At 36.5% G+C, this 13,229-nt stretch overlaps 1 protein-coding gene across 17 annotated transcripts in view; it reads right to left on the bottom strand.

Annotated features, from left to right (window-relative positions):
* The window catches only part of LOC119807772 (putative RNA-binding protein Luc7-like 2), a 54,026-nt gene that overhangs the window by 16,139 nt on the left and 24,658 nt on the right, over positions 1 to 13,229 (bottom strand). For all 17 annotated transcript variants that reach the window (XM_038319905.1, XM_038319906.1, XM_038319907.1 and 14 more), the window contains 5 exons: positions 10,129 to 10,227; positions 6,525 to 6,635; positions 4,134 to 4,277; positions 1,081 to 1,257; positions 319 to 410 (listed from right to left, as the gene is read on the bottom strand). In XM_038319905.1, the coding sequence (XP_038175833.1) occupies positions 319 to 410; positions 1,081 to 1,257; positions 4,134 to 4,277; positions 6,525 to 6,635; positions 10,129 to 10,227 (623 nt within the window). The remainder of the gene's footprint in view (positions 1 to 318; positions 411 to 1,080; positions 1,258 to 4,133; positions 4,278 to 6,524; positions 6,636 to 10,128; positions 10,228 to 13,229) is intronic.

Genomic DNA, 13,229 nt, shown 5'->3' with positions numbered 1-13,229 from the left:
TCATTCTATATTCATGTCACTTAATATTTCTAATTGTTTTGTTTTTAATTATTACATTTTAATTTATTTTGCACACCCCATGTGCCACAGTATGACACGGCATGCTCTTAGAGGTTGGGAACTGGTGTTTGTCTTCCACTTTCCACCTTGTGGGATTGAGTAACACCATGCCCAGCCTGCATGGTAACAACATTCTTTAAAGGCAAAATTTTCTAAGTTTCTATGCCCAGAACCAGTTTAATAGCACCTTCAAGTCATGTACCCTTTAGGATAGAGACTGAGTTTCAAACACATGTACTATTTCTGACCCAAACATACCTCCTCAGTTTTTCCCGTTCTTCTCTCTCCCTCTCTTCTCTTCGTTTCAGACGTTCCTGGTTTCTCTTCTCCTGCTTCTCAGCTACAACTCTCTTTAAAATGAATAATTTAAAAACCAGTTGTAAATTTACTGGACAAATCCTTAATTATGCTTACTTTAAACTCTATCTGGTTTCTCTTATAATACAACTAATACAATTTAAAACTTTGTCATGTACAATTATTAGACTTCTAAGTTAGCTTTTCAGAATTGTGAAAAACATGTTAAAACTTTGTTTCATCATGATTTGTCTTTTTCCAAGCATGAAAGGCAAGGATGCTACCACTGAGTTTAGCCCGTACCCCATCATTCCTTAGTTAACATTGAAAAAAAAAAAAACTCCTATCTATAGGCTGGAGAAAGGACTGCTCTTCCAGAGGTCCAGAGTTCAATTCCCAACAACCACATGGTGGCTCAATACCATCTACAATAAGATCCAATGCCTTCTTCTGGCACGCAGGCAAACAATCAGAACAATGTACACATAAAATCATTTAAAAAACAAAATCACATCTACATGACCTGTTTCTCAGCACAGTACTATTCAAAAACTAATTGTAATTACAGTACTAGGGAGGCTGAGACAAGAGAACTGTCAGTAGTTCAAGATGAACCAGAGCTACACAGCAAAGACCTAGTCAATGAAACCAAAAGAAAACAGATACAGAGTAAAAGAACCAGGTTAACCAGGATAAAGTAAGCAATATTAATTTATGCAATACCTTTAATTCTTCGAGTTTCTCTCTTATTTCAATAAATCCCAGGTGCAGTTTACCCCCAAAATGATCAGCAAGTCGCCTGTCATTATCATGAAGACCTAAATATGCAGAACAAACTTCACAGACTCGAAGTTTCTGCTGCTGGAAACTGGAAGCTGGCATAGAATTCCGATAAACTTCCTAAATAAAATAGGAAAAACAATGATCACAGAAATGTCCTTAAAAGTTCTATAAGAAAATATAATGTATACACACAAAATGTTTTCAAAGTCGTTGAGAGAGAGCTCTGTTGAAGATCAAAGCTTCATCTATCCTTCACTCCCCTCCTCAAGACAACAGATAAAAGGTTAATATTCATCAGGATTCTGATGAGTTGTTGCCAAACACTGACGTGGTGTTCATCAATGGACACTACACACTGGTAAACCAAACACTGACGTGTTGTTCATCAATGGACACTACACACTGGTGAACCAAACACTGACATGGTGTTCATCAATGGACACTACACACTGGTGAACCAAACACTGACGTGGTGTTCATCAATGGACACTACACACTGGTGAACCTGCCATTCCACTATCCTCCTTTCATTTACTAAGATGATTCTGTTCTTTTGTTTATGGCAGTTAAAAACATATTTTCCAAGCCTAAGTAGCTTTAGCTAGAATAATATTGGTAAAAAGTAACTGGATAAAAATGTACAGAGTTCTTTAAAAGAGAATTAAAAGATCAAAGAAGAAATCACCAATGAAGGGGCTAAGAACTCAATTGTAGGTGCTTAATTTACAAGCCTTAAGACCCAAGTTCGATCCCTATAACCAAAGTTAAAAAAACAAAAAGCAGCCAAGCAAAGCTGGAAAATGGATTAGGGGCTAAAGACACTTGTTAAGCCTGATCACTGAAATACAATTCCCAAGACCCACATTGTAAAAGAAAACCCAAAGTGGAAGAAAAAAAAACTGATTCTTAGAAGTTGTCTGCTCACTACACAACAAACATGCCCTTTCCTCTAAATGACAGCATGGTGGTGGGTGTTTGTAATCTCAATAACGAGGAGATTAAAGACAAGTGGATAGATCTCTATCTAGAGCTGAGTGGCTGGCTAGTCATGTTACCTACCATGCAAATTTCAAACATTTGAGAGACTATGTCTCAAAATAAAAGGCAGACGGATCCTGGGGTTATCCTGTTTTTCCACATTTGTATACACATGAATGTGGACCCACACGTGAGAATATGTATTTATGTACACACAGGCAAGCGTGCGCCCCCCCCCCTCTCTCTCACACACACACACACGAATCACCAATGGATACTATAACCTATAAATTTAAAAATATTATAAAGGAGCTGGATATTTGGCTTAGTGGTTAACAGCACTGGCCACTTACTCCTTCCAGAGGTTCTATGCTAAGCAGTCAAATCGCAGCTTACAACTATCATAACTCCAACCCTAAAGTGTATACTGCCTTCTTCCAGCCTCTGAGCATCAGGTATGTACAAAGTACATATATATACACATAAAGCAAAACACTCATACATATTAAACAATTAAGACTTTTGGGGGGGGGGTAATTTCAAAAGTATAAATAAGGTACTTAACTAATCACAAAAGGAAAACACTTTTCAGTGGGAGAATTGCTATTATCATCAGAAATTACACAAACTATGAAGACAGGAGAAATCATAAGTTTAAGGCTAGACTGAGCAGCTACAAGGTCCTGTTCTGTCTCAAAAGGAAATTTTAAAAAAGAATAAAGCAGACAGTGGGGTCACACATCTTTAATCCCACCACTTGGAAGGCAGAAGCAGGCAAATCTCCCAGTTCTAGAACAACTAGGGCTACACAGAGAAACCGTCTTGAAAAATCAAAAAAGAAAAAAAGTGGGGTGTGAATATAAGCTCAATGGTTGAGTGCTTACCCTGCCTGCTTGCATGAAGCCCCAGGTTAAACTCCATGAGAGAGGAATTATGTAAAAATAACTAACATGCATTCAATGTCATAGGCCTTTCTCTCCCTCCAGATATTTTCTTTAATGTCTTAGGGTCACCATATGATACGGGTGTTATACGGGTGCTGTAAGGAGCAATGATGACTTCTTCCTTTTATCCTCCTTCCTGTACTAAATTCTTACATTCAGACATACAAATATGCTAAAGAACTTACTAAAATTGCTTCCTTCTGCTGTTTTTCCACACTGGTATGAAGAACCGGAGTACAAAAACAGAACAGAATCTTGTCACAACAGATCCTGCCATCTTTTTTATTTCAAGATGGGGTCTCAATAGATAGGTTGGTTACAAATCTATGATCCTCTTACTCTGCTTTACAACTGCTGGGATTGCAGGTGTGAATCACTTCATCTGCAACTCTGCACTTCTAAGCATGAAAATATTTTAAATTTGAGATTTAAGAATAAAAAAAAAAAGCATACTGCCCAGAATTGAAAAGATAGAGATCATCATGAAGCAGTCTAGATGTCATCAGTTTATAAGTACAATAGAAGCTACTGAAAAAGACTATACCACAATCTCCACAAAATATATTTGAGTCCCTACGTATCGGAGGGTATACAAATCAAAACAGAAGTTGTTTACATGATGTTGGATTTTTGACCTATTTCATAAATTACGAGCAAGAGAAGGCCTCCACGGTAAAAGCAGATGCTACTGTCAGGTAAGTAAAACTACTGGGGAAAAGGGTAGGCACAACAGTGTTTAAAGGGGCGTTTGTTTTCGGTAGGTAATTGGTTTGATTACATTTAAGTTATAAATTTCAATATAGCAATGGCTCCAATTTTCCAAAAGCTACTTTAAAACAGAACCCAACATTATAATAGCAATTAAACATTTCTGAATTGTTTTAATTTCCTTTAATAAAATTTTAAATAATTTCCAGTTAAATATATGTTCTATAAGAAGTACAGACACTAACGTTTTATAACTATTAAGAACTTAACTCTTTCTAAGATGGCTGGGTCTCACAGTAAGACCTTGTCTCAAAACAGAACCAAAAAAAACAAAAAAAAAAAACCCAAACAAACAAATTTTACCTCTGCTTCTCTTTTCTTTGCTCGTGCTTTCTCCACTTCATCCATGACTTTCTGAGATTCTTCCACATTTCCTTCAGCTCCTAGTTGTTCCACTTTGGCCAACAATTTACCTATTTCTTCATTTAACTCATGAACACGTTCAGCCTAGAAAAACAAAAGAGAATATCATGAATGAAAAACAGAATGAAGGGCTGAAAAGATGACTCAGCAGGTAAGATCACTGGCTGCTCTTCTAAAGAACCTGAGTTCAATTCCCAGCACCCACATTGCAGCTAGCAACCATTTATAACTTCAGTTCCAGAAAATCCAATGCCTTATTTTGACCTCCACAGGCACTAGGCCTGTGTATGATGCACAGACATACTCACATGCAAACATACACAAAAGAACCATAACATTAAAAAAAATCAAAAGGAGCAAAACTATGTATTTCAGAAACTCACAAGACTCATTATGTAGCCCAAGTACATCACCACACTTATAAATAAAAGTTTAACTTAATAGAAACATTCGATCTTAAAGTAGTATTCCAATAATATTTACTTCTTAAAGTGTCCAAAATCCAAGACATTCCTTTCCTCAAGGGTCCCAACTCTTTTATGACTATTCTTTATCAAAGTGATGTTTTCTTTAACACTAATAATTTGACCAAAGATCTTCAAACCTCCTTATATCCGCACTCTCACAACTGTACTTTGATTCTAAACTTATTCATACATTTGCTTTTATTACAGCAATGGAGAACAAGCATGTCCTAAGAAAAGGCTTGAAAATCACGGCATAACTGGGTATGATGCTTCTGCCTCTGCAACTACTAAAAGAAAATGATTAGTCTAGCTCTCAAAGAATGTCTCAGCAGCCTCCAGCTGACTATAAAACACGTGCCAGGACATGACTGCTAAGACAAGAGTACTGTGCAATCAAGTTTACTCTAACTGATCTATTACACACAGTTTGAGTCACTGTGTTCGAGGTTATAACCAATATAGGTCCGTAGAACCTAACCACTGGTAGACAGCTTAAGCATGAGATACGTGATCCCTTATATCAGTAGTTCTCAACCTTTCTAATGCTGCCACAATATGAGAAACACATTGTGATGACCCCAACCATAAAATTATTTTCATTGCTACTTCAGTATCTTAAACTGTGGAGGTAGCTACACAAGCTCATGTGTTGTTTTTTTTTTTTAAATATTTATTTATTTATTTATTATGTATACAATATTCTGTCTGTATGCCTGCAGGCCAGAAGAGGGCACCAGACCCCATTACAGATGGTTGTGAGCCACCATGTGGTTGCTGGGAATTGAACTCAGCACCTTTGGAAGAGCAGGCAGCGCTCTTAACCACTGAGCCATCTCTCCAGCCCCAAGCTCATGTGTTTTAATAACAAAAGAATCAAGAAACTGGATAGATAGTTCAGTGGTTAAGAACTCTTTCTACACTTAGAGAACTCAGGCTCAGCACCCCGCATCCCTATCAGGTGGTTCACAATTGTAACTCCAGTTTCAGGGGTTCTGATTTACTCATGAAGCTGGAGAGATGTCTCAGCGGTTAAGAGCACTGGTTGCTCTTCCAAAAATCCTGAGTTCAATTCCCAGCAACCACATTGTGGCTCACAACCATATGTAATGAATGAGATGCTCTCTTCTGGCCTGCAGGTATGCAAGTAGGCTAAACACTATATACACAAAACCTAAAAAAGACAGGAAGCAAAGACAGGAAGTTCTCTGTGAGTTCAAGGCCAGCATGGTGTATAGAGTTAGTTCCAGGAAAGCTGGGACTACAGAAAAATCCTCTCAAAACTAAATAAATGAAAGAAGGAAGAAAGGAAGGAAGGAACTATACATATATTTGTTACATACAAATGAATGCATGTATGACTGGCAATTCTGAATAAAACATAAATATGGTTGCTATATTAGCATTTGAGTAAGTAAAAACAATTCCAGAGAATTCCCTACTTAAGTTTACTAAGTAACTTAAAAATCAAAAAGTTGGATGGCATATACCTTTATTAATCCTAACACTCAGAGGCAGAGGCAGGTAGATTTCTGTGTTAAAGAGCAGCCTGGCCATATAGTAAGTTCCTAGTCAGCCACAGACTACACAGTGAGACCCTGTCTCAAATATACAATAGGAAAAATTTTTTAAAAATGAATAAAATTAAATATATACTTTAAAATTAAAAATATACTTTATAATCCCAGCATTTGGAAGGCAAAGGCAGAAGCGGGCAGGTCTCTATGAGTTTGAAGCTAGTCTGGTCTACAAAGTGAGCTCCAGAACAGCCTAGGCTAAAAAGGCAGACCCTATCTCGAACAATAATAACAAAAAAACAAACAAAAACAAGCATACTTTGAACTAATGAAATGACTAAAATTCTTACCTTTGCTGCCACTTCAGCACTTATCTCTTCTTGAGTTTCTGCTAATCTTTTCTTAGACACTTCAGTTCTTCTATCGCAATCTGCAATGAAGGACTGCAGATGATCCATGGCCTAGAAAATTTAATACAAAACAATTACTGCCACAAAGTCAATGTTATCCAGAAATATTTTTACTAAACACTATATTTTTGGTAAGGAATGAAGCCCTAAGCACAGAAGTGCTTTCCTATTATGTAGAAAGCGCTGGGTTGAATCTGCTATACTCCTCTCTGCAGCCCAACCCTAAAACAAGAAAAACACAAAGTTGAGAAACTGTTAGTAATAGAACATATGCCTAGCATGTGTGAGGCCCTGGATTTCAAGTAATTATAAAAAATAAATTAAGGGGGCTGGAGAGATGGCTCAATGGTTAAGAGCACTAACTGTTCTTCCAGAAGACCATGGCTCAATTCCCAACACCTATATGGCAGCTAACAGCTGTCTATAACTCCAGTTTTAAGAGGATCTGACACCTTTTTTTGGCCTCTGGGGGCACTGAACACACATGATACCCAGAGATGATATACAGACATTCATGCAGTCAACACAACCATGCACATTAAAAAAAAAAAAAAAAAAAAAATTTAAAAAATTAATTAAATATAAAGTCTGGAGAAAAGAACCTTTTAAAAATAAAACCTCAGAAAAATAAAAATAATTCCATTCTTAAAAATGTTATCATAGAGGTAGCATTACATCTTTAATCCCACCATCAGGGAGGTAGAGGCAGAGGCAGGCAGATCTCTAAGTTTGAGACCAGCCTGGTCTACAGAGTGAGTTGCAGAGCAGCCAGGGCTACAGAGAGAAACCCTGTCTCAAAAAACAAAGCAACAACAAAAAACAAACACCCAGTAATAATATAGCAGTACACCCCTGTTATCTCAGGGATACTTGGAAGACTGGAGCAGAATAACAAGCTGAAGACCAGTTTGGGTGACACAGCATGTGTCAAGTCAACCAAAGCAATACAGCCAAGATCATATCTCAAAAATATAACCAACCAAAAAGAAATGGTTGAGTCATCAACATGATTCGATTGCTACTAAGCCTAATGACCTGAGTTCTATCTCCAGGATACATGACAGGAAAAAAACCAATTCCTGAAAGCTAATCTTTGATGACAGGCACACACACGTCCCACACACACCATGTAATTATAATGTCAACAAGAGTTATTTCTGAATATTTAGATAACTGTCTGTATTCTGTGGTTTTCAAATTTTTACAGCATAGATAAAATAAGCCATTAAGAAATTTAACAATGCCTACACCAGAAAAAAAAATCTAAAAAGGTGTATTTAGCTTGAGGTATATTTAATATTTATAGCTAAATAGTAATAAAAGTAAACTTTAAAGCAAGGCATGGTGGCGCACACCTTTAATCACAGCACTTGAAAGACAAAGGCATGTGGACCTCCGAGTTTAAGTCCAGGCAGGTCTAAAGAATTCCAGGACAATTAGTGATACAAAGCTCATTTCTCCAAAAATGAAAGGGAGAAAATTAAAAATAAATGTTCAACTGTGATGGTTTGAAGAGATTTCCTACAAATCTGGCCAAATAAGAACTCCGACAAAATAACATAGGCAGAGTGACTATCACCTTTTAAATCACAGCAAAAAAATCTACTTTCATTTCATTCAGTCAAATATAGCATCCTAAAGTAGTGAAAATAACAATGACCTTATCAAGAAATACTGTTGGTTCTATGAAGGAGGTATTTTGGCTACCTGCTTTTTTTTATTAATGTTTTTCTTCCTTTTTTTTTTTTTAAAGATTTATTTATTATGTATACAGTGTTCTGTCTGTCTGTATGCTTGTTGGCCAGAAGAAGGCACCAGATCTCATTACAGATGGTTGTGAGCCACCATGTGGTTGTTGGGAATTGAACTCAGGATCTCTGGAAGACCAGAGTGCTCTTGACCTCTGAGCCACCTCTCCAGCCTCGGCTACCTGTTTCTTACAGCAAAATAAATCCAAGATGTACAAAGGATTTAAGTATACAAAATGAATCACTCATGGGGGCTGGAACAGACAGGTCAGCAGTCAAGAGCACTTGCTTTTCTTGTAGAAGACCTCGGTTTAGTTCCCAACATTCACATGTGTCTCACAGCTATCTGGAACTCCAATCCCAGCCTCCACAGATATCATGTATGTGCGTGGTGCACTCACGCAAGCACAGCATTCATACACATAAAATAAACCTAAAACTTAAAAATATATAGCAGAGACGAAACCATAGGTGAGAACTATTTTTGGGTCAAACCAGAAAAGATCTTTCAAACTGGCATTATAAGCAGTATTTAGACAGTATAACAACACTGTGTAGCCCACCTAGGGAAAGTCTAATGTATTACTCAAAAATAAACAGCTAATACTGTCACAATGAGCAATTAAGCATTATCTATGAAATTACCTTTTGGCTCAGGTATAATTTTCACCAGTAATGCAGAAAGACTGAAAATAACCTCATTATCCAACCACAACGTTCAACAGTAACAATCTCTTGTATATTATGCCCAAAATGTATTAAATGTATTTTATAAATAATTCTCATGTCTATAAGAAAAAGTTTAGATGTTCAAAAAAGTCACAAGGACCTGTTTACCGCTATTTTCAACTAAATAAAATTACCTAATGTATTATTTTGTCTTATGTGCATGTATTTCATAAAAATGCAAAAAGTTTGAAAGGTGTTGTGTTCTTTAAAATATCTTGTATAATTTAGTTTCACTATTTTTATTTTTTAAACTATTTATCTCAAATGAGTGCTCTGTCTGCATGTATCTATGTGAACCATGTGTACACATTGTATCTGTAAACATCAGGATGAGGGCATTAGATCTCCTAAAACTGGAATTATGCTTTGTGAGCCAAAATGTGAGTGATGGAAGTTGTACTTGGGTTCTCTGCCATGCAATGTCTTTAGCCTCAAATTTCTCTATTTTTATACATGAAATGCTTCTATATAACAATATTAAATCACATTTGTACCTCTGATGCCTAAGCAGTATTTTCTATTTCTTTTATTATTTTACACTAAAAATATGGTTCCTAGGCTGCAGGTGTAGCCTGGCGATATATAGTGCTTGCCTACTGTGAATAGGGCCCTGAATTTCATCCCAGAACTGGAGACATCTAGTTAGTGATCTATTAATACAGTAAAAGTATCTAATAATGGAAAAATTCAGTAGATGACTTCATTACAAAGACTTTAAATACAACAAAAATGGGTGGCTTAGATTTGATGAAACAACTATTTTCTTAAACATTTTTACTTTTGTTGGGAAAAATAAACTGATTAAAAAAAAAACAGTATCTTTTTAACCTAGGCATGGTAACACATGTCTAATCCTAGCACTTGGGAGGTAGAGGCAATCAATCACTCTAAATTTGAGGTGAGTTTGAGCACATGGGGGTCAAGGGAGTGCAGTTATCTTATTCATCTAGTAGCTGTCATCTAATCACAAAGAGATCTTCCTAAGTCTTTCCTCCTAAGAGACATTAATTCAGTTCAAAATATTTTTACTGCAAGAGACAATGTAACATGAAAGCAAAATCACATACATCAAGTTCAAAGAAAAAGTCCTGTTCTTTGGATGCAATTTCATAATCTGCTCTTAAAGCCAGGTCGTGGACTTTCAGGCATTCTCCAAGATCCATTCTCTAGGATAAAAAAGAAGACATTTCACTGAAAACATGTATTATAAAATTTCATCAGTATCACAGTTCTCTTCAGAGTATATGTTAAGTCCTATAGTTCCTATGTTCATTTAATGGACCTTCAAAATATAAATCAGACAATTAGGGCTGGGGAGTTAACTTGGTTGCTGAGTGTTTATCTGTTACAAAGTTCCAGGTTCAATCCCTTAGCTCTCCGTGAACTGGATGCAGTGGTACAGACCTGCATTATCAGTATCTGTAGACAGAGGCAGGAGCATTGGAAGTTCAAAGTCAGAAGTAGTGACACAGTAAGTATAAGATTAGCCTGGCCTCATACATGAGACCATCTCTCAGAAAAATGAACCAAAAGAAAGGCTATGAAAAACAACTATGAGTCTTAATAATACCAATATACTACATGAGAGGCTTTTTGCAATGAGGATGCCAGAAAAAGACCACTTGCCATGGTACGTATGTGGAGGGTAGAGAATCACATATGGGATTCTCTCCTTCCACCAATCCTGGATTGATTGACTCACATATTGTCACTGAGCCATCTCGTGACCCCAAAAAAAGTTTCTCATGAGAATGAATTTATACTGGACCCAAAGAAAGGGAAGCAATGCTGGGTTATGGCACCAGGTATCATCTCATGAGTCTGGGGCTGGAGAGATGGTACAGTGGCTTTTTGGGCATGCAGACAAAATACCCATTAAATAAAAATGAAACTTAAAAATAGGGTGAGGGGAGGAAGGGAAGAGACAGGATGAAGGAACAGAATTGTAGTAATATTACAATTTCACATAGTGGAACATTTCTGGAATTACAAAACAGGGTCTTTGAGTTCTAGAAACCAGGCAGTCATCTGTTCTCTCTTCCCACACCACCATGACTGAATATCTGCTTTGACATGGCATGAAAAAAAGCAAACAAGCCCAAAAGGAAACTCCCAAAACTACCTGCCATTGTAAATGTCAATCCAAGGGAAATCATACGTTGGCTAACAATTTCCATGACCCTAGTCTCCTAACCAGTACAAAGTCACTAGAGAAAAAAACCACGATAGAAACACAAGGAATAGGAAACAATTCTCCAGCGCCTCTGCTACTCTTAAGATCCATCCTCACATTACACTTAATGAAGTACTACTGCTTCCAACACCAAATGATCCAACATTGGCTGCTGGTGGTGGTACTTCTCTTTATAAATAAGTTAATAAAACAAAATAAAATGTTTTGTTCACTGATTTCAAATGACCAGAAGAGTTTCCTTAAAAATTAATGAATAATTTGCTTCTTATAATTTTCCAATAGGTTTATTCCAGGTTTTGTAATTAAGATATTCAAGTTATAAGTTGCAAAACTTCAGCTCTACAGTTTATTTTCCCCATTATAAACTTGTTTCTTCAAGAAGCTTGTCCAAATCTCTGATCCTAATAACACTTCTTTAAAATTCCACACATTCTACAGTTTTTCTGTTTAATAGAGTAGATTCGGTTAAGTGCTTTTAACTTTTTAATTTCTGAAAAATCAATGTTATCATTTCAAAAGGACTCTAAGATTCCTAAGAAAAATAGTCTATTTCTGTTCATCTCTACAGACCATGTTTTGTACTCCCCATGTTGTCCAAATCATAATTACACAAACCTGGTTTGAATAAGCAATCCCAAGAACATAAAGAATGAAACATGCACAAAAGTACAAGGATATAAGCTTTAAAATGCCATTTTCTGGTTTAGAAAATAGAAATATTTTTAAGAGCCTCTCTGAGGTCAATGGTGGCCAATGCCTTAAAAGGAAGAAGAGGCAGAAATAGTTCAAGGCCAGTCTGGTTTACAGAGCAAGTTCCCGGACAGTCAGGTCTATGCAGAAAAACCCTATCTCAAAAAACAAAAAATTTTAAGCACCTCACTACCTGAGTTTGACAGAACATGTAACTACACATACACAGATCCAATTATAACTACTGGAATACACAAACATATTTTACTGTCATATTGTATACCAAAACTAAAAACAAACAAAACAATTACCGATATTAATATACTAATAATCAGTGGATAAAAATACAAAATTATATCACATGTTGGTGGCAACCTGCCTTTAATTCTAGCACTCAGGAAGCAAAAGTAGGCAATCTCTGCAAACTTGAGGCCAGCCTAGTCTACAGAGTGAGTTCTAACACACCAGGGCTACAGAGAGAAACCCTGCCTCAAAAAAGCCACTGTATGTGTGTGTATCACAACATTTAGTTAGGGAGGTAGGTAGAGAGGGAGGCAGGCAGGCACGTACGTATGTGTACACACGTACACACACACACACACACACACACACACACAGCTGGGCATAGGGCATAGTAGTACACATCTTTAATCCAAGCACTGGGCAGGCAGAAACAGAAGGATCCCTGTGAGTTCAAAGCTGACCTGGTCTACATAGTGAATTCCAGGACACTCAAGACTACATTAAAAGAGACCCTGTCTCAAAAAATAAATTAATTAAATGTCAAAACAATTTAAACAATAAAATGCTATTTATCAAAACACACACTTGTAAATGGAGAAAACCATGGATATTATATAAAAATATATTGGGCACTGAAATAATTGCATAAAACAAAAATCTACTAATCTCTTACCAATTACTTGATCCTGAAAAATTCTTTTCTCTGAAGTACTTCCGGATTTATGTGTACTAAGATGTTTATAAAAGAACAATGAAGCTATCAATGTTACCTGTGTATACTGACCAAATTGAGATGATAAATTCATCAGTTTTGATCACTGTTAATAAACCTGAGACCTGTAATGTGCCACCACTTAACAGGTGCTCAGGATCTTATTATGCAATATTAAGTATTGATGCATAAAAATGCATTTTTTTGGCTCATAACTTTCTAGTGCCACCATGTTTTTCAAAGCAACTCATAAAAGGTTATTTCTATCAAATATTGGTATGTATGAGGTATGTTTGCAGGAAAAGTACAGATGATTTACACAGGCAAAA

Source organism: Arvicola amphibius, chromosome 2 (genome assembly GCF_903992535.2).
Source record: "Arvicola amphibius chromosome 2, mArvAmp1.2, whole genome shotgun sequence".
NCBI lineage: Eukaryota > Metazoa > Chordata > Mammalia > Rodentia > Cricetidae > Arvicola > Arvicola amphibius.
The sequence above is the reverse complement of the archived record's forward strand: the minus strand, read 5'-3'. Positions and strand labels throughout refer to the sequence as shown.